At 41.6% G+C, this 22,206-nt stretch overlaps 2 protein-coding genes across 2 annotated transcripts in view; one reads left to right on the top strand and one right to left on the bottom strand.

The window, feature by feature from the left end:
• NUP155 (nucleoporin 155) overlaps positions 1 to 4,452 on the bottom strand; it is a 45,966-nt gene extending 41,514 nt beyond the window's left edge. The window contains exons 1-2 of the mRNA XM_020795673.3: positions 4,212 to 4,452; positions 758 to 895 (exon numbers count right to left, since the gene is read on the bottom strand). Of these exons, the coding sequence (XP_020651332.3) occupies positions 758 to 895; positions 4,212 to 4,341 (268 nt within the window). The 5' untranslated portion in view covers positions 4,342 to 4,452. The remainder of the gene's footprint in view (positions 1 to 757; positions 896 to 4,211) is intronic.
• A 1,922-nt stretch (positions 4,453 to 6,374) lies between these two features.
• WDR70 (WD repeat domain 70) overlaps positions 6,375 to 22,206 on the top strand; it is a 150,171-nt gene continuing 134,339 nt past the window's right edge. The window contains exons 1-5 of the mRNA XM_072992826.2: positions 6,375 to 6,505; positions 6,593 to 6,655; positions 8,521 to 8,604; positions 9,493 to 9,598; positions 10,510 to 10,699. Of these exons, the coding sequence (XP_072848927.2) occupies positions 6,481 to 6,505; positions 6,593 to 6,655; positions 8,521 to 8,604; positions 9,493 to 9,598; positions 10,510 to 10,699 (468 nt within the window). The 5' untranslated portion in view covers positions 6,375 to 6,480. The remainder of the gene's footprint in view (positions 6,506 to 6,592; positions 6,656 to 8,520; positions 8,605 to 9,492; positions 9,599 to 10,509; positions 10,700 to 22,206) is intronic.

Genomic DNA, 22,206 nt, shown 5'->3' with positions numbered 1-22,206 from the left:
TCACCTGTCCGTCACAGCTGGGCAGGGGAACCTCAGCCAATGAGAGGACGGAGGGTGGTGCAGAAGTGGGAGGAGCTGGGTTATATAAGGTGTGTGTGATGTGTGAGATGAGATCAGATTGAGTTTGGAAGATGAGTGATTAGAGAGATTGATAGAGAATGAGAAAGAGCCTGTCAGTGAGGGACAAGTCTGTGTGAGCTAGTGTCTTATAAACAGTGATTGACTAATTGATTTTATACCTGTGATTTACTCCTTTTATTTTGTGTAATCAATAAACACTTTATTTTGTTTGAAAGAAATACTTGTCCTTGTGATTTAAAGCAGTGGTCCCCAACCTTGGGCCTCCAGATGTTCTTGGACTTCAACTCCCAGAAATCCTGGCCAGCAGAGGTGGTGGTGAAAGCTTCTGGGAGTTGTAGTCTAAGAACATCTGGAGGCCCAAGGTTGGGGACCACTGATTTAAAGGATAGGTTGGTGGCAGCAGTTTTGGTGAGAGGTAGTGAGCACTCTTAGAAGCCTGGATTGGTAGAGGCTTGAGAGTGGCCTGCTATTTTTTCTATATAAAACAGGACAGAAAGGTTCATACAAGTAAATAAAGAATTAAAAAATAAGCTAGGGGGCAGGAAAGGGCCCCAGGGATGCAGAAACTCTTGGGAGTAAATAGAGGTAAACCAGGAACCCAAAACCCACCTCTCTGCCTCACCACCCTGTGTGACGTACTCGTGGCCCTTTCACAGTGATATAATAATAAGGATACGTCCAAATTGTTCAACTAGTTCATGCGGTAAAGGAACTCTCCGAATTGAACTTATTTCTGGAAGGCTGGGAATTGCAAGAAGACCAGGACCCTGTAATGGATAATCCATATCTGCCATTCCAGAAACCGAGGGGCTACCTGCAGATGTGAGAAAAGTAAAATAATTAGAAGACAAAGACAAGAAGACAGATGCTTACATAGCCTTTTGCTTGCCCAACATTTAAACCAAACGGATTTACTCTTTCTCAATATATTATGGGCAAAACTTTCCCCTACAATTACAGTTCCCAAATTCATCTTTCTCCAAAGAGTATCACTCAGTCAATGTGGACCTCAAAGTTACATCTTTCTGGGAGCAAAGCCATTACGTGCTGGCAAGAGAAAGAAACTGACTGGATCTCAAGTACGTGCTATAACAAAATGTGAGGTGTGTGGACATTTTGGAGTTAAGCCATTTTCAGTACAGGGATCTTACTGGGGTTGCAAGGCTTCAAAACACTAGGTTAAAACTGAATGTTGAAGACATTAAGTGCCGGTTGTTTCCTTTAAAGCAGCAAACGGATTGCTGCAACTCTGAAAATGCCATCTTTCTTTTTAAATGTTTGCAGTATGCAGAGTAAGTTAAGGAGGCATATCTCTGTTTACTGCAAGCTTTAGATTCACTTCTTCAGTGGTTTGTTTTGCCAGAAGACGTGAGAGTGCCTCAAAGTATGTCTCTTTGGAATGAAATGGCAAACATTCCTTGACTGCAGAATGTTAACGTCCCTGTGGCTATGCCTAGAGACAAACACATGGCAAACATCTGTAGACACCATCTGAGTGCCATAACACAACAGAAGATGATGGCAGCAAGTCTTCAATGGGCTAGATCCAGACTCAATGAAAAGTAGATCCAACAAAATCAAGTTGTTATTGCTGTTTACGTGCCATCATGTCACCTCCACCATATGGTGACACTATGAATGAGGGATCTCCAACACATCCTGTTCTCAAGAGGCCTGCTCAGATCTTGCAAACTCAAGACTTCCTTTCGGGAGTCAATCCATCTTGTATCTTTCTCTTTTCCTGCTGCCTTCTACCTCGCCCAGCATTATTGCCTTTTCCAGAGAATCCTGCCTTCTCATAATGTGGCCAAAGTAAGATACCCTGAGTTTCAACATTTTTGCCTGCAGAGATAGTTCAGGCTTGATTTGATCTAGAACCCACTCGTTTGTCTTTCTGACAGCCCGGAGAATCCGCAAAGTTCTCCTCCAGTACCATATTTCAAACACATCATTTTTTCCCCTGTCAACTTTCTTCACTGTTCAGCTTTCATACGCACACATAGTAACTAGGAATGCAATGCAGTGGTGCCTCACTAGACGATTACCTTGCAAAACAGTTAATTCGCAAGACAATGGGTTTTTGTTATTGCTATAGCGCTTTGCAAAACGGTTTTCCCTATGGGCTATTTTCGCTAGATGATGTTTCAGTCCGTGCTTCGCAAGACGGGGGTGGGTGAGTTTTGGGACGGTTTTTCACAAGACGACGATTTTAACAGCTGCGTCCGTGCTTCGCAAAATGGTTTTTTAAAGGCCGTTTTTTCACAAGACAGTGATTTTGACAGCTAGGTCCACGCTTCCCAAAACGGTTTTCCTATGGGCAGTTTTCGCAAGACAATGATTTCCCCTCCACTGGAACACATTAAATAGATTTCAATGCATTCCAATGGGGAACTACATTTCGCAAGACGATGTTTTCGCAAAACGAATTAACATCATCTTGCGAGGCACCACTGTAGTGTGAATGGTCTTAGTCTCCAGTGACACATCCTTACACTTAAAGATCTTTTCAGATTCTTCCATTACTGCTCATACAAATCTCAGTCTTGTTCTGATTCCTTGGCTGCAGTCTCCATTTGGCTTGATTATTGAACAAAGCTCCACAAAATCTTCAACCATATCAATTTCTTCATTGTCAACATTAAAGTTATATAGTTTGCCTAAAGTCATTATTTTGGTCTCCATAATGTCCCACTGCAGTCCTGCCTTGCTACTTTGTTTTTGTCCTTTCACTAGAAGTTGTTTCAAGTTGTTGCTGCTTTCCGCCAGTAAAATGATGTCATCCGCACATCTTAAATTACTGATGTTTCTTCCACCAATTGGTACAGACTGAACACATAAGGGGACAAAATGCATCCTAGTTTGACACCTTTGTGTGTAGGAAACCAACCAGGCGATAGAGCGCAAGTCCAACAGGACCGCCTTCTAACACCACCCTAGGAGAAAATGCCGAACCCACTGTAACAACATACTTATTTATTTATTTAATTTATACCCCGCCTATCTGGTCGGTGAGGACCACTCTAGGACCATTCCAAGCGTCACTCATGATCAATGGTATTGAAAGCAACTGAGAATTCAAAAACAACTAACGTGATTGTGTTCTCACAGTCTGTTTTGCAGCACAAGTCATCCATCAGGACATCCAAGGCAATTCCCATTCCAAAACTAGATCGGAAGCAGCACTGGAAAGTATCCAATTAATCAGTATCACTCAAAACTTCTTAGAGTTGAAATGACGCCACACATTTCTATATCTTGCTGCAAGATGATCATCAATATGACAATTGATAAGCCATACATTCCCTCCCACACCCAGACTGGCTGCCACAGGTGATTAAGAATTTTATCCAGGTAAGTAAGCTGGCTTGTATGATAATGTAGAAACTGCTTTCTTCAGCTCTCTTCCTCGGCAAACAAAGTAAGCAGCCAGGTTTCTGGAGGAGATTCAGGGTTTGGCCCATTCCTAGCCACCTGACTGACGTCCCAACCGGGCCTAGAAATTAAGCGGGTACCAGGGGAAGCACAAAGCACTTCATCTCTCCCCCAGCAGCCATTGTTTTCAGAAAGGATGTGCAAGGTGGGAAGCGCCTATTCTGGTACAGCAACAACAACAACAAGTCACTTGTTTGTAAATACTCAGCAAGACCTAGTGCACAGAGCGACAGACTAGGACTCGGGAGACATGGGTTCAAATCCCTGCTCAGCTACAGAAACTCTTGGGGTGGGGAAAGAGGTTGGAAGTGATTTAAAAAAAGAGCATTCCTTAAGTTGAAAGCCTCACTTTGGCTGCTGTAAGCTGAGCTGACGGCTCATCACGCAATAAAGGACTTTGCACAGGAGTAGAACTTGGTTTGAGGAGGGAGGGGGGTGGACAGGACATTCCCAACCTCGGGGACCCGCAATGGAAGCCCAACGCCGGCTGTTTTGAAATGACAGGAGGGACAAGGGTCCAAGGGGCAGCTTTTGGTGCTAAGAGGACCGGCGGTTGCTAACCACTAGATCACACTGCCGTGACATACATGTAGCAAGAAAAAGGACACTGACGTGACCTGGATCCCCCCCCCCTTCCACCAACCCGGGAGAGGAAGGCAAAGAGAGAGAAGCCCTCCCGCAACCCTGGTTCGGCTCACCGGGCGCCGGCACGGCCAACAGCTCCGAGAGGTCCGGGTAGCAGCGGTCATCTTGGATCCGCTGGTCGATGATGCGGCCCGCTTCCTCCAGCAAGGCAGGGCCAGTGGCCGGGCTAAGGGCGACCGGCATGGCGGCGACCAGAGAGGAATCTCAGCAGCGCGCAGGAGAGCCTCTCCTTCTCCCGCGGAGGCCGAAGCGGGACTAGCAGCGCGGCTCTCCTCCACGCGCGCCAAATCCCGTCGGCCCCCGCGCACGCTCCACGTGACGGCGGGCCATAGAGACCCGAGGGCTAGAGGGGCCATAATAAACTGACTTCCTGGTTAGCGGCGTGCGAGTTTCCAAAGAGACCGACTTTTTGTGGAGGAATGCAAAAGCGCCCAACTTTTGTGGCACTTTAAAAACGAACCCCTTCGTTATAAGTTACGTTTTCATGGTCCTGCACTAAAGATAAACAGCATGCTGTAAGAAATCGCTTAGGCTTTAAGGTGCTACAGAACTTTTTGTGATGGGGCATTATAGCTGGTATTTATTATTTATTCTGAACCGGATGGCAACTAGCCTGTAATAAATGCTGATTGCGTTGCTGTAATGAGTCTTTATTAAGGCGTCACTGAGTTCTTTATTGTTTTTTCTGAAACACGATTGAGGCGACGGCCACACTGGCAACAAGAACTGCTTTTAAGCCTCGTTTAAATCGTTTTAGATTTTATCATTCACACAACACAAGGATAAAAATCGATGTACAGTATAGGAGCTGCAAAGCAAGTTTTTTTTTTTCAATTGGCCGGCAGGGGCTTTTTAAAACACATCGCTTCTTAAAATCCATTCAGTTCAAGGTGCTTTTGTGGAAATGAATCAATTTCAGCAGGGTAGAAGCCAAAACTGGTTTAAATCACCAGAAATGAATTCGTTTCCATTCAGTGCATGCGAACAGTGGCCACCGTTTTATCATGTGACTTGAACCTGATTTTTTTAAAAGTCTGAACAGAAAACAAAATTGCCAGTATAACCACAGCCTAACTCTTTGGAAACTGACACAATAGGGAGAACGGTGCTGGCTCAGCCCAGAAATTGGATCTAATATAGCAGCTTATTCCCCACAGTTGCCAGCCAGAGGCATCAGGGGAAATCACAAGGAAGGCATGAGAACAATCACTCCCTCCCAGCCACACGGGTGGATATTTAAAGAAGTATTCCATGAGTTTCTCCCAGTCTGCCACGAGCTGGCCATGGCGTTCACCAAATCTTTTAATAAAAGTTACAAGTGCGCTTACATCTCCGAAGAAGTCGTCATGCTAGTCTGTCTTGGCAAAAGGGAAGAGGGAAGAAAAAGGGAAAATACTGCAGCCCTTTGATCTGCCCTTCAGCCCTGACACTGACTGGCCCTTGGAAAAATTGCAGGTGGCACCCTAAGCTAAATTTGTCAGAGAAACTCCAGTTACTATTCTTGCATGTATCACAAAACTAACAAGAGGGAAATGTCCCTTGTTTGCTAAGCGCAATTCAAGGGATTTAACATCCCTCTAACATGCTCACTCGAAAATCCTATTTCATCAATGTGCTTGGATTTAGGATCCAGTCCTGTACACACCTACGTGGGAGTATTTTTGATTAATGCTTCTGGATAGACAAGTAGGTCTGTTACGCCCACTCGTTCAGTTGTTTAGTCATGTCCGACTCTTCATGACCCCATGGACGAGAACACACCAGGCCCTCCTATCCTCCACTGCCTCCCTGAGTTGTGTCAAATTCACTTAAAGGAGCTTACTCAAGAGGAGGCAATATAGAGAATGGCAAAGTCAGTGGCACAGGATTGCAGCCCTGTTGCTCTGCTCTGTTGCTTTTTAATGTTTTTTTTAAGGTTTGATTTTATTTACGGGTTTTAATATACAGTACCTGTTTAATTTCTACAAAGTATTTCTCTACTTAGTTGCTTTTAGCTTTGAAATACAGTACAGTATTGTCCTTTTAATGGTGTAAACTGGCTTGGGCCCTTTTAAGGAGAAAGGCCGTTGTAAAATATTTTAAATAAACAACACCAATCTTTATTTTTATGCTCACAGAGCCGATGATTTTAAAAATACTGTAAATCAAGAAACCAGAAGGGGCGTGGGCGGTCTTCACGTCTACGGGCCACTGGGGGCGCTGTAGCGGCGAGTTGGGAGCGGAAGAGATCCCCTCTTGCTGTGCAGACTCTTCCGCCGGCCGCTTCCTTGTGTAGAAGGCAGGTGCTTCTGTTGTGGTTCCTGGACTGGGCTGAGCAGCCGGATGGCCGAACCCGGAATGGAGAGCGGTGAGTCCTGAAAGGGATGGGAGGTCCCCGATGGAGGGATGGCTTGGCTCTCGGGAAGCAGCATTGAATGTCCTTGTTTCTTTCTAGACACAGACCCCACGGCGGGACCCGACCCAGACCTGGCGGCTACCATGGGGTTCTCCGGCTTCGGTGAGTTGGAGGAGAAAGGGAGGAAATCGTAGTCTGGACGGGGACCTTAGAAAGAGGTGAAAGGGTGCACGCAGGGCCTGCTGGCGTGGCCCTCTCAATCACAGGTTGCGATCCTCGGGGACGCACGTGGGAGAGGGTTCAAGTTTCCACGTGTGTTGGCCGGACTTGATGGCCATCTGAACACTGCAAAAAAACCCAGCACTATCCTAGCTGGTAGGAAGGGCAGGAAGGATGATCGGCGGCATTGTACTAAGTTTTGGAGACTTCCCTGGGATGTCTTCCTACCAAAATGCCTCTGAAGCCCTCTTGTTCCATGGTGGGCATTGAACCCCCTATCTTTCATATGAGGTTCAAAGCTATAAAGAAAAGTCATCATATATCATAGGCATCCTTCAGTCACAAGAGACTATGGTAACATGCTCTGTATGGAGGACTTGGAACAGCATCTAGTGTGGCTGAGAAGGCCAATTTGAGCATGACAACCCCTTTCCGTGTTGTTTTGATGCTGTATGCGAAGATGGAGTGTCCTCTCCAGAGCATGAAGCCTGGGTAAAATAATATACAGGATAGGCTGTTACCCAAGCAGCAAATCCCCCCTCTCCATGTTGCTGAAATAGTCCAATGGAAAGGCAAGAACCAATACAACTGGTTCCAGCGACGTCGCAGGAGTTGGAAGAATGACACAAACTGCCTCCGGGACTCCAGCTCCGGATTTTGCCTCGAGGTTAACTCCTGAAGCCTTTTCCATCAGTGGATATAGCCACAAGGCAGTGGAGGTTTGAAATTGGAGTATTGCTCTGCTTTTTGAGTTCATCTGTGAAGGTACCTTGCAGCCATGAGATAGTCTCCTCTTTCAAAATGCCTCTGGTAGGTCTGTCCAAGTCAAGGGGATCAGCTCTCTGGCCCACATCTAAGTTTCTGCTGATGCCAGAACTCAAAGATCTCCAGATTTCCCACTTGTGACCTTAGAAATGCAGATGTTGCCCATTGTTTTCATTAAAAGATGTGTTACTGGAAGAGGAAAGATGCCCTTCCTCCTTGCAGAATGCCTTCCAGATGTTTGATTGCAACTTTAACCCGCAGTTAGTGATACAGAAATACTTTACTGCTTCTCAGGCAGTTAATAATCACCCAGTGAAAAGCTCCATCAATTCATCATGCTAGAAAGAGTTCCCACTTGCTGCTTCAGAAGTATATATGCTGACTGAGAATCACACTCTTTCAAGTAGTAATTTGCTCTCCTTTATGTCAGTGGGTCTTTTTATAAATGCTGGAAATCTGAGATAAATTTGCTGTTTTATTCTGCCCTCTGTTTATAGTCCCCCCCATCTTTTAAACCACGGGTGGTCAAAGTGTGTCTGCCCTGTTTTTGCAGCTCCCATGGTCTCTGCTACAGTTTCAGATGTTCTGTTTGCACATGAAAGTCAGTATTCGAATTTTACTTTTGGAATAACTTTAAAATCAAGTAATATGCTTAATCAGTGGCCAAGGAAAGTAACAGAACCATCACTGCCTTTTTTGTATTGAGTTTTTTTTTTCCTTTCACCTGCCTGCCTTATATTGGACATAATGATGGGACCTGCTCAAAGTTTGGTTTTAATCTGAACCCTGTCTGCCCCTACCTGGGAGTGAGTCCCATTGAATTTGGTGGGACTTCCTTTGGAATAGCTAAGCATATCTTCATGTTATAAGAACCTCTTCTTCTTCTTCTTTTTTTTGCAGACATTTATTTTATGATGAGACCTTGAAATAAAACATTATTTGAATCTTTATAAGCTGCTTAGGGATTTTCTGTCCATGCAGTCCAACTTTTCAAGTTAATCGTTTCCTTCTTTCTCCTCCTTTCTTTTTCTTTTCTTATGTAGGGAAAAAAGCTCGAACATTTGACTTCAATGCTTTGTTTGAACAGACTCGGAGAACTGCTGTGGAAAGAAGTAGGAAGATTCTGGGTAAGAATTTTTTTTTAAATGACTGGTTTGTGTGTTTGCTCTTGATGGATGAAACTGTACCTTTTTCCTGCTGCCCATAAGTCTTACTTTTTCTTTTGATCTCTTTTGTGTTTTGTTTAAAACCACATAAAATCACCAGCAGACTGTATTTAAAGTTTCATTGTATATTTCTACAGCTATCCCATTCCAAAAAGTAAAGCTAGGAGTAAGCCTTAGAGTGGGTTATTGAAGTTTTCTCTAAATAGTAATGTCAGGGTTTTACTTGTAAACACAGGCACAGTTCCCAGTTCTGCAAGTTAAGTGCTGTCAAGTCAGAACTGACTTGTAGCAACCTGTATAGGTCTTTCAAGATAAGTACAGTGGACCCTCGACTTACAGACGGCTCGACTTACAGACTTTTCGAGTTACAGACTTCTCTGGCCGCAAAATTTAGATTCGACTTGCAGCCGGAGAATCGACTTACAGACCAGAAAAAACCCAAAATGGAACAAAAATAGAATAAAAACTGCCAGTTATGGGATTAATCGGTTTTCAATGCATTGTAGGCCAATGGAGATTCGACCTACAGACTTTTCGACGTGCAGCCACCGTTCCAATACGGATTAATTCCGTAAGTAGAGGGTCCACTGTACACTGAAGATGTTTCTCTAAACACTGAGAAAACATGCCCAGTTTCCTTCCCTTTCTTTCACTAAATCTTATGTCCTAAAGGGATGTTAATGATGCGATAAGAACTACAGTGTAATAGCCTGTGATTGTCTGAAAGAGTTACATGCTTTTAGGACATGATTTACTTTTCATTGCTGTATGAGTGTCAGAGTATATATAAAAGTTTTAAAAACATGTACTAGGTATGTCTCATGCCGTATTTTGTATATCTTTATTCAGAACAGAGGGAGAAAGAGGCAGCAGAGAAAGAAAAAGAACCTGGGAGCCAGTGTGGTGTTAATTCATCAGCTGCTGTCTCATGTCCAGTAAAGAGAACATCTTCAAGGTATAAATAGATGTATTATAGATGGGTCTTGGGAGAGAAGATCGGAGGCTGCAATTCTTTGTACACCTGCTAGATATAAAACTCTGAAACAAATATTCCTATTTTTATAGGAAAATTTAAAAAGAAGGCAGAATTTTGAGTTTTTGAGAAACCTTCAGGCTTAAATAGTGTAAAATTTGGAGATAGATGGAGAAATAAATGTTCAAAAATATTGGCCACATATAATGGCCATTGTTTTTGAAGGTAGGCTGCTTGCAAGAGCGAGGTAACAGATTTGGTGAAGAACAAAAGTGCCAAGGTACTAGCCTACAATCTCTGCCTCTGTAGACAAAATCATAGCTATGACCATGGAGTTCTGTCTGTCGCCTGGGGAGAGATGCCAAGGGAGAAAAATGATCAATAGCAGAGTGGAGCAGGAATTCGAATATGGGTAATGTGTTACTTGAGAAGTCAGTTAAAGGCCAATTGATAGTTTTGTTTGCTGGTTGGAACAGACGGAATTGTCTCTGAAGTTCAGTCTTGTGGAAAACCTCTTTTTCTGGAACTAGAACCTGTTCCAGCAAAGAGTTGTGTGATCTGTGCATAAAAATAGTATTTTGGGTTGAGTATGGCCTTTGGTGCCTCACTAGAAACTTACTTCAGTGCCTCACTAGAGACTAGGCTGGTTTTTGAGTCCTTGGATATTAAATGGTATAAAATCCATAGAAACGGTGCCAGCTTTCTTATCCATTCTGCAGTCAGTCTCTTGTATGCCTCCAGATCTTCATTTCCCAGTTTGCAGCATCTCAAGGGCAGTTGGGCTTGAGAGAGGAAGGTGGACTAAGCCTCTCACCAAAGACCACCTTCATGATATGAATAGGTGCTGAAAACAACATACAATCTGTTTCATTTCTTGCAATTCTTTGACTTAGAGATTCATCGAGCAGTGAAAGCAAAGACAGTTCCGATGAAGAACTGATTGGGCCCCCTCTACCACCTCAAGGTTCAGTGGAAGATTCTGACGATGATCTCATTGGCCCACCACTTCCTCCTGGCTACAAGGGTGGTGATGAAGATGATGATGACGACAACGACGATAACATCCAGGAAGAAGAAGAAGAGGTCAGTTTCAAATCTTTCCATAGGCCAATTTGCAAATAACTATAGAACAGTCTTCCTGGCTTTCTATGAACACTGACCATCCGTGCAACCCATTCAGCTCTTGCTTCATTTGGGAGTACGAAATCTTTCATTGAAGGCAGTTTTCAAATACAGTGGTGCCCCGCATAGCAACGTTAATCCGTTCTGGATTAATCGTCACTATGAGGAAACATCACTAAATGGAATGGAAAAAGCCATAGGAATGCATTAAACTTCGTTTAATGCGTTCCTATGGGGCCCAAACTCACCGTTCAGTGAAGTTCCTCCATAGCACCGCCATTTTCGCGCCGGCCATTTTGGAACCGCCGATCAGCTGTTCAAAAAACATCGCAATGCGAAGATCGGTAAGCGAAACGCTTACCAATCATCGCAATGCGATGTTTTACCCATTAAAACATTGCAATGTGATTGCATCAGCGATCTAAAAAAATAGATCGCTATGCGGATTCGTTGTTAAACGGTGCACTCGTTATGCGAGGCACCACTGTACAGGGGATGTTATAATGATTCCTGTTTCCGTTATGGCAATCCTGTTTCAGATCAGGCATAAACAACAATTTTTTTTTAAAAAAAGGCAAAAACATTGTGGCACCTTAATGACTAATTGCTATATCTTAATGTAGCTTTCGGGGATGAGTTCATTTCTACAGACTTAAAATTACTTCACATTTTGGCTTCCTTGGGAGCAGAACTCCAGGTGCTGATCCTGGCTTCAAATGCCTGTCCTGATTTAGTTAACCCAGTGTTTCCTCGCAAAAGGAGGAGCGCAAAGGGAGCAGACAAGCCATGTGTAGCAGCATGCTTTCTGCTCATGGTAAGCCAGAATAAGGCAGGAATCTTGGGTGGTTGTTATGTGTTGACCAATTTTTTCTAAATATTCCCACCATGTTATGTTCTGTTTACTACTTTATATATTTATTTCATTGTATTTTTTCAAACGTCCTGCTCTAGCTGTTATGAAAGGTTATCTTTTGAAGAGGCCTTTCATACTAAAATGGATTGATATTTTGCTCGTTTCCTGTCCTGTTGCTTTTGTAAATTGTTTTGGTGCTGTGGGGTTTTTATACTGTGAGTGCTTTTAAGTGTTTGGTTGTTGACACGGTTTTAACCTGCTGTTAAACTGCCCAGAATAGCGCTGTAGCGCTAATGGGGTAGTGTATGAATGGAACAGAATACAGTGGACCCTTGACTTACAGACGGCTTGACTTACAGACTTTTTGAGTTACAGACTTCTCTGGCGGCAAAGTTTAGGTTTGACTTGCAGCCTGAGATTTGACTTACAGACCAGAAAAAAACCAAAATGGAACAAAAACGGACTGTTACGGGATTAATCGGTTTTCAATGCACTGTAGGTCAATGGAGACTTGACCTACAGACTTTTTGACTTGAGAACCGCCTTCCAATACGGATTAAGTTCTCAAGTCAAGACCCCACTGTAACACCTTCCTTGTTTTAGACTCTCAGAATCCCTGTGCTAAGAAAGATAAGAAAGACAGATTGAAAATTGCCCATGGAGAGCTTCATGGCAGAGTAGGGCTTTGAACGGTCTCCCAAATCCTAGGACAACATAAATGTGTGCATCACACTGGTTCTTATCACTTGACTGCCTCATTCTCGGCAAGTTGGTTGTGAAATAACAATTCTAAAGTCTATGAAATACTGTGAATTTTGTTGTATGGGTATACTGTGTATATACTTACAATGACAATAAATTATATTATTATTATTATTTCAAGCTATTTTGAACTGCACAGAGAAGCTGGTGAAACCTGTGTTTCTTTGCCATTGTGCAGAATGAAAATAAGCCCCCCTATAGACCTCTAAGCCCCCCTATAGACCTCTAAGCCCCCCTTGCTAAGCCCCCCTATAGACCTCTATTTTGTGCACTTGCTAGTGTTGTCCTTTTTCTTCCTATTATTAGCATGATGGGAAAAGAGGTAAGGTTAAGCAGAGGGGAAGGTGGAGATTTCCCATGATGCTTCTATGAGGTTGCCAGTGCCCTGAATTGCATACCATCGTTTAATGCTTTTTCATGAACAATTCTGGATTGGTCTCTTAACTTTGTTTTCCTAATACATTTTGTATTACTTTGATAACATTATGGAGTATTTTTAAGGTGTTGATATTCTGGATTCTGTAAATTCTCCCTGTCACTCAGATTAGATGATCAGAGTCTGTGAGCTAATGTTTATAAAGGAATAGATTCTGAACGATGAAATGGATAAATAGTTGGGGCAGACGACAGTTGTTACCTAAATAAAGAAATTTTAATCAATTAATTGCAGGATGGACCTTTTTAAATCAAATTGATTTAAATCCTTATTTAAATTAAACAATTGGATTTTGGACTATTTAAACAAATATATATTTTTGTTTCAAATCGTGATTTCTATCAATTTGATTTTTTAAAAAATCATTGATTTTTACCCACCCCAATTAACTGTGTGTGTCTTATTCTGTTAATTGATTTCCATAAATCTTCATACGAGAAACTTGTTCAGGGGAATCTAAGATACCTGAAAGGTGTCGGAAAGATATTTAGAAATGGTGAAGGTACCTTTTCATCAGCAGAAGACTCCCCTCTGTGTTGGTGAAAGGAACTTCTCGTCCATTTGTTCTGCTCAAGTGTAGCTTTCTAGTGTTAGGGAAATTGTACTGTGTTGAGAGAGCTGCTAATCCACAAGATACAAAGCTGTCTTGTTCTCACAATACATCCAGCAGGAGTGCTTCATGCTATATCTATGTGTGAAACCGGCTTAGCTTTTTTTCTTCCTACTGGAGTTAGTAAATGGGAAAAAAGTAAAAGCTGCTATCCACCACCTCCTTTATCTGCAGTGAGCCAGCAGGGCTATGAATGTAAGAGATGTTCTACTATGAATCTCTTTCTCCTCTCACCTCCATGGTAAACAGGAATATTATACAGTGGTGCCTTGCTTCACGACGTTAATCTGTTCCAGTGAAATCGCTGTAGAGCGAAATCGTCATCAAGCAAAATAAAAAAGTCCATTGAAGTGAATTGAAAACCGTTCAGTGTGTTCCAATGGGCGAAATACCTGCTCACCCAGCGAATATCCTCCATAGGATGGCCATTTTCGGGTGCCTGTAAAGCAAAGAATCCATCCCTAACACAGCGGGGAGCCATTTTGCACAGCGGGCAGCCATTTTGAAACCTGATGATCAGCTGTTTTCTGATCATCGTAAAGCGGAAAATAGGTTCCCGAAGCAGGAAGCCGATCATCATAAAGCATTTTTTCCCATTGGAACATTGTTTTGCAATCACAAAAGCGATCGCAAAAACCTAATCATCAAGCGGATTTGTCGTTTAATGAGGTAATTGTTAAGCAAGGCACCCCTGTACTGTTATACTTGTGGAGGCTATCCATCTATCCATGCATGCATCATAGGAAGCATCTTGAAACAACCATTACATATTTTCTTTCATACAGGAAGAAATGCTTCTCTTAGAGACAGTACGATATTTAGGAGCAATTGTTTTGATTTGCTGGCTGATCAGTTAGGCGGGCGTTTTCAATTGATCAGCCTGCTGACCAGTTAATTGGGTGGATCTTTCTAGCTGATTCAAAGTTTTTAATCAACTGAATATTGTAGTCAAGGATGAAAATATTGTTCATCAAAAGTCAAAAATAAAGAGAAAGCACCATATGCAGCACAGCTTATTCTCGTTAATGTGCATTATGAAACACCTCTCCCATAACACAGTTGGCCACAAGGGCCTGAATTGGTATCATACGGTAGACTCTGGACTGTAAGACTGTGGGCCTGGGATCTCTTTCCAAAAAGAGAATATTCTGGTTCCTTTGTTACCTTATCCCATAGTGGGGGATGCAGAGAATAGAAAAGAGTGCATTCTCTTCCTTATCTTTCCCTGGAGAAAAATCCAAGAACATCTGTAATACAGTGTACGAAACAAGTTTGACAAAAGCTGCATCATCTTGAAAAGAATCTTGATGAATCAGTAATACCATAGGAATGAAATGGGCAGTTTTCAGATTAATATATTCACATTTTCTGTCTGTATAATGTTCCACATGAATGCTGGAGACACGTGCTTTGCTTCTTTATGGAATGCTGGTTTTAACCTAAAGATTAAACAGCTCAATACTAGTTATTAACTCTTAAGGTGATAATCCTGGAATTACGGACATTTTTATGAATATTTTTGGAGTTCTTCTTTTTTAATGTATTTGAGCAAGAGGGTTTCTTCATTGACTAGGTTCCATATTACCGTATTTTTCGCTCCAGAAGACACACCTGACCATAAGATGCACCATAAGACCCCCCCTTCGAGGTCCCTTAATGTTTTAAATATCTGCAAAATTATTTCTATTTAGGCTTAATTTATGGGGAAGCGATGCAGTTGTAAAGTTTTAAAAATCGCTTTTATGAGGTTGTGGCTTGATTGAATTATATATAAAACTTTCAGTGGAGTCCCAGTGAGTACTCTGTGGCATTTTAAAATGTTAGTGTCAGTGATTAGCTCTCACAAACCTAAAGTCTCCCCACCAGGGGTTTACAGTTGGGTCTCGACTTACGAACTTAATCCGTATTGGAAGGCAGTTCTCAGGTCAAAAAGTTCTTAAGTCGAATCTGCATTTCCCATAGGAATGCATTGAAAACCATTTAATCCGTATCTGCTCTTTTCGTCCATAGAAACTAATGGGAAGCTGCTATTCCGCCTTCTGCCACTAGAGGGGGATATTTTTTTCTTTTTTCCTTTTAACCTAAGATGACTTAGCTTTAAAAAAAAAGGGGGAAAAAGAGTTCATAACTCGAATCTAAGTTCGTAAGTCGAGTCCATATATTCCTATGAGAGTGGTTCGTAAGTCGAAACGTTCGTATGTCGAGCCGTTCGTAAGTCGAGACCCCACTGTACTTCATTATACTAAAATCTGCTGAAAAAACAGCTCTAACTGCAGAGTACCTGAAGGGCTTCCTGGAATTTCATATGCCATAGAATTGCAGACTAGAGTGGAGGTGAGCTCTTCCATCAGAATGATGGAAATTAAAAATACAAGTGGCACATAGTTCATCTGTTCCTGAAATTGCAGTCTGGCTGTTTAAAAATGGCTTTAAGATTCACCTTAAAGTGTATATAATTAGCTCAAGAAAACAGGTACTTAAGAGAACTCTGCTGTTTTTTTTAATTGTTCTTCCTCAGCATTTGAGACAAAGCATTGATGTTCTTCAAAGTGCCATTTTTTTGTGAAGCAGGATAAATGGCTTGTCACTCAAAATACTTCCATCATTAAAATAGATCCAAATTGACCCAGTTGTTATTCCAGTGGCCTCATGTGTATGAGGATTGGGGGGGGGGGAATCAATGAAATGAGAATTCCATGTTGATTTATAATCAGCCATGCCCTATTGATTTTTTAAGAATGGGCAGAAGCCTTTCAGATCAGGTCTTGGTGATTTCCGCTATTGAAAAAGAGGCGTAGTGGTAGAGAGTTCACTAGAATAGGAGAGAAATAAAGAGGGAATCCAAAGAAGCAGTTATGCCAGAGACACAAATTTGTGGAGTATGCCAGACAAATGAGTACAGTGGGGTCTCTACTTAAGAACGTCCCTACTTAAGAACAATTCCACTTAAGAACAGCTCCATTTGCTAAATTTTGCTTCTACTTGAGAACAAAAATCCAGATAAGAACAGGAAAAAAAACCTTTCCTGCTCTTTTTTTAACCTTAGGTCATCTTAGGTTAAAAAAAAGTTCTCCCCCTAGTGGTAGAGTACGTATTAACCAGCTTTGCATTAGTTCCTATGGGAACTAATGCTTCAATGTACGAACGCACCTCTACATAAAAAAACAGCCAGAATGGATTAATTGGTTTTCAGTCCATTGCTTCAAAATTAGCTTCATCAGAAGTGCTTTTAACACTGTTCCCTGACCTAAGGGAAAAAAAGAAAAAAATCCCCCTCTAGTGGTAGAAGGCGGAATAGCAGCTTCCCATTAGTTTCTATGGACGGAAAAGAGCAGATACGGATTAAATGGTTTTCAATGCATTCCTCTGGGAAATGCAGATTCTACATAAGAACTTTTCCACTTGAGAACCACCTTCCAATACGGATTAAGTTCTTAAGTAGAGACCCCACTGTACAGATAAGGGGGCATCCTGGCATGAGATGCTTTTTGTCCAGTCTTTGCTGTGGTCATATGACCTATTTAGGTTAAGATACAGAGCGCAAATAACAGAAGAATCATACAGTTTCTCCATAGTAGTTGTGTATATTCATTTTGAAGTTAACCACTTTCTCCATGTCATGATATAGGTGACCTTATTTGCTAGACAGTATCATAACCCATCTTTCATCAGGAAGCTATAGTAACGGTGAATTAAAGAGTGTCTCCTATCGGGATAAACGTCAGTATTAAAATACATGTTACTGAATTATTTCTGCCTTCAGTACTTGTTAGGAAGAATTTCCTCCTGTTACTGGAAAAATATTTCTTTTTAATTTTAATTAGCTGCATTGTTTTTCTGTATCAATTTCTATTGGCATGGAACGAATAATGAATCATTCATTTTTGAATTAGAGATCCCATACTGCAATGGAGTTCTCAGAATCTGCCCTTCAGCATTGTTGACATAGAACATTAAATCTTGCAAGTATAAATACTGTATAATCTTACATTTTCTTAAGGGCAATTGCATAAGATGTTGAAGCAATATAATTGGGTAAAATTTCATGAGCTATTGGCAAGCGAGTTCCATTAGTTCATAAATACGAATTTTGTCTTTCAAATTGTATGATCTTTGGGCAAATACCCTGTTTCCCTGAAAATAAGCCCTACCCCAAAAATAAGTCCTAGTTAAGTAAAAACCCACCCTCCACCATTGTGCAGCAACCAGAAGATGACAGGACTGTAAAATAAAACATCCCCTGAAAATAAGCCCTAATGTATTTTTGGAGCAAAAAATAATATAAGACCCTGCCTTATTTTAGGGGAAACACGGTATTTTGAATGCCTCTTGTCTAAGCATTAGAGGAGTTACGAGTAAAGCACTGATTAAACTAATTTTCTGTAAGACTTTTCCTATTACAGTACTTGAATGAAAATATAACTAGATAGCACAAAGTTCATGATCAATCTATTTTTTCTTATAGTACCAGCAATGTAAAAAGTTACACGTGGTTGTTCTAAGCTTGGTTGAAGTAAAGATGATAATGAAGCAATATCTGCATATAATGACAACTGAATCCATTTCCAGGCAGAAATGGTTAATAGATTTACTAGGAGGATGACGATGGTAGTAATGGGAGAGGGTGATTGGTCCGTGTTAACAGTGCATGTCTCAGACAGTGTCAAAACTAATGATCAGCGCATAAATTATCTAAATATATTTGTTAATCCTGTATCTGCTCCCAGACTTTGGAACTCCCTCCCACAGGAGGCCAGGCTGGCCCCATCTTTACTGTCCTCCCACAAACAAAGACCTTTCTCTTCAGGCAAGCTTTCCCTCAGTGACTCTCTGCCTGAGGTTTTTTTTTTAATGGATGGGTATTCCTTACTGCTTTGAATGTGTTTTTGTGTTGCTTATGTTTTTCAGTATGACATTTGTTTGATCCTTTTTTAGTATTTGCATATTCACTGTCGTTAGCTTTAATATTTTCTTTGTAAGCCACCTTTTTGAGGAGAAAGGTGGAGTAAAATATTTTAAAATAAACAAAATAATCCTTACCCCTCAAGAAAAGAATGCAAACGTTTGATCCAAATACACATATTGTTGCCCAAGCTCAAATTGTGAAGGGGCCTTCCTTATAGGGAAAGACCATGATAATGAAATGGAAGATTGTTCTCATAGAAGTGGTATTTATACCGATGAATGGCTTCGAGGGGCACAGTAGCAGCAGGTATTTGCAAAAGGGAGATGGCTTTCACAACACAGCGCTTCGGTCTGAAATACTTGGTTCATCTGTAAATTGCATAGCATTGAGCGCTGGCAGGAGATATACGCACATGCGAGAGAGCGAGGGAGTTATTGAATGTGTGTGTGGAAGGTACATTTGCACAAAATGATAAGGTTCTGAAGTCATGAATTATTCATAAGGAACTATACTGCCTGATTGCCCTTGCTTAGCAGCTTCCAACCCGACGGGATCCAGTTCAGTGACTTAAAGACCCACCATGAGACCGTTTAACATGGCAGTGCGTATTGGTTTGTCACTCCCACTTCAATCAGGTTGAAGCTGAAGTTGGGCCTTGCAGGTGACTTGGGAATCTTGGCTTGTTCAGGAGCAACAAGCCAGGAGGCAGCTCAGGATGTAAGAATTAAGTTATTTTTGCAGATCCGTTCCTGGCAGCTCCTAGTGAGAAGGAGCAATCAAGCATCATGCAGTAGTATACTTGCTTATGACGGATAAGCCAGGATTCTCCAGGCTTCTGGCGTACTGTTTGTGTCAGTGTAGTAAGTCTGTGTAGCATAATTGCAAGGTGTTCTAATTTGAGTTACAATTCTTTATTTCTATTGTATTGCTTTGAGTAATGACAAGTTGGAATTATCTATTGATCTTGCAGGAGAAGGGGAGTATATTATAATAGAAGCATTAATTAAATAAGAAGCCAAGTGCACTGCCTCATGTCTGCATGAATCAGTTAGGAGCTGAATTTTTTTAGAAGTTTCTGGTTTCATGAGGTAACACGAATAAACCAGCTGTGTCTTAGGTTAGAGCTTCCTTAAATTTAAAAGTAGAGCATGTGCATCTTTTTCTTATTACACTGAGGTGTTATATAATATAATGATTAGAAGTCTTCCTTGAGTCTTGTTTTTTTTTTAAGTAACCTTTTTTTAAATAGTTTGGCCAAAAGTGTCCCCCAGCCTCTAGGCATGTTTCATTATTTTGACACAGCATTACTGTGACCTGCTCTGCATGTTGTTGCAGGTCACAATGATACCTGTCTAATAATAATACGATGGAATTCCTGAAAAGGTGTCACATTTAGATATTTTCCCACTTCTTGCCTCCAAATAGCTTTGAACCAGTCAATGTGCATGTGTGCCCATTTCCTTTCACCCCCCACATGCCTGCTGATCCTTCTCCTTTCCCCTGCTGACCTGATTCTCAAACTGTAAGGGACCACGTTTTGCACTCGGAAGTTAAAATCCAGCCTGTTGGACCAGCAGGGGGTGTATTGTCTCCTCAAGGGACAACGAGAACGTGTTGTTTCTGTCTTTTGTCTGGTTGCCAGCTTAGTAGGGTGCAAACCAAGTGAAAACCCAGATATGCTTTTTTGAAGTTGTCTTGTTCGTAGCATGTCTCTACACAATGCCAACAAACAAAATATGTTGGGAAAGAGACTCATGGCAGGCAAAGGGAGGGAGAAATTGACAGCTAGTGCAACCAGAGGACTTTTATTTATTTATTATTTATTTATTTATTGGACTTATATACCGCCCCATAGCGCTACAAGCACTCTCTGGGCGGTTTACAATTTTAATTATACAGGCTACACATTGCCCCCCCAGCAAGCTGGGTACTCATTTTACCGACCTCGGAAGGATGGAAGGCTGAGTCAACCTTGAGCCGGCTACCTGGGATTTGAACCCCAGGTCGTGAGCACAGTTTTAGCTGCAATACAGCATTTTAACCACTGCGCCACGAGGCTCTTTTTCTTTTCTTGCAAATGGGCAGATCAGATTGAGAGGCCAGTAGCTGCTAACCACTACTATCACTGGGTCACAGTTATGGCTGGTGACTTCTCCCAGACAGCTTCCCCATAGCCCATAGTGTCTCCTTCAGCCAGTGCAACACCCCAATCAGATTCATAATCTCTGAGGTTGTTTTGAGGTTTTGTAAATTGAAAAGGGCTCCTACCTCATCTTCCTCCCACACTCCATCTTTCCAAATCTCTTAAAATTTGGAAAGGGTCTGGAAAAGAATACGGGTATGGCTTGGGTATTTGTCTTGTGAGCTGGAGTTTAACTGCATGCAAAGTAGATATGGTACCCACATCTCAGAGTAGGCAGTATTCTTTAATAAACCAAAAAAGAATTCAACATTTTTGATTTTGTGATCGAATGAAGGGAATTAAACTTAATTCCTGATTTCTTGTATAGTAGGACCCCACTATCTGTGGGGAATCAATTCCAAGTGTGTGGATGCTGAAAACAGGGAATTATCAAATGCTATACATTGCACGCTCTCTGATTCTCTCTAGTGGCCAGTTCTGGTAAATGAGATTGAGATTAGGCATCTTTCAATCTCAAGAGACTATGGTAACGTGCTCTCTGTATAGAGGACTTGGAACAGCGTGTAGTGTGGCTGAGAAGGCCAATTCAAGAGTGACAATCCTTTCTACACTGAAGACAAATACAATCTGTCCCTTGTCCATCTCCCTGATTTTGTCGCTTTCATGACTGCCTCTGGTAAATACATCCTGGAAATAAAGTGGAGTCTTGCTTTACGATTGCCCCGCATTACGACGAATCCGCTTAACAACAATCTTTTTGCGATAGCAATTGCGATTGCAAAATGACGGTCTGAATGGGGGAATTTTGCTTTGTGATGATCGGTTCCCTGATTCAGGAACCGATTCTTTGCAAAACGACGTTTTTTTGAACAGCTGATCGGCAGTTTCAAAATGGCCACTGGGTGATTAAAATGGCTCCCTGCTGTGTTTTGGGACGGATTCCTTGCTATACAGGCAGCGAAAATGGCCGCCATATGGAGGATCTTGGCTGGACAGTGAGTTTTTACCCCATTGGAACACACTGAATGGGTTTCAATGCATTTCAATGGCGTTTTTATTTTCGCTTTACGATGTTTTCGCTTAATGGCTATTTTCCTGGAATGGATTATCATCATTAAGCGAGGCACCACATATAAATAGGTATTTCTGGGGGTCGGTGGGTTATTTAGTATTTTCTGTCAGCAGATAAGTGAATCATTGGATACTGATCCCACAGATAGGTGAGTCCTACTGTATTATCAACAACACCCAAATTGTTTGCATGTGTGCCACCTACTGAAGCAAGCATAGCTCTTTGAAAATCTGGTGTGATTTCACAGCACTCTCGTATGGGAAACTGCTTCTCCTATGCAAAGGTATCGATTCAGAGCATGTTACCATAGTCCTATGCAAAATTGTACTGAAAACAGCAGAGGTATAAGTGCAATTCTCTCTGTGTGTTTGCAATTGAAAGTAAGTCCCACCGATTTAAGTGAGATTTGCTCCCTGAGAGTATGATGTGTGTGGAGCTCAGATCTCTTCAGACACTCCTGATTGCTTAACAATTTTTTTAAAAAATTATTACATAAAAATACACTATGGCTGTTCATAACATTGGTTAAATATTAATGTTTTGAAAGTAATTTATGGGTGATGTGGGAGAATTACTAATCAAAACAGTAATGGGATTGGAACCAGCTGTTCGTGCTTTGTATGAAATTGGCCTTCCTTCCTCCTTTCCTTCCTTCCTGCGTTAAGTTAAACATATGGTAAAAAAAA

This window comes from Pogona vitticeps, chromosome 2 (assembly GCF_051106095.1).
Source record: "Pogona vitticeps strain Pit_001003342236 chromosome 2, PviZW2.1, whole genome shotgun sequence".
NCBI lineage: Eukaryota > Metazoa > Chordata > Lepidosauria > Squamata > Agamidae > Pogona > Pogona vitticeps.
Note: the sequence above shows the minus strand (reverse complement) of the source record. Positions and strands in the feature narration are given on the sequence as shown.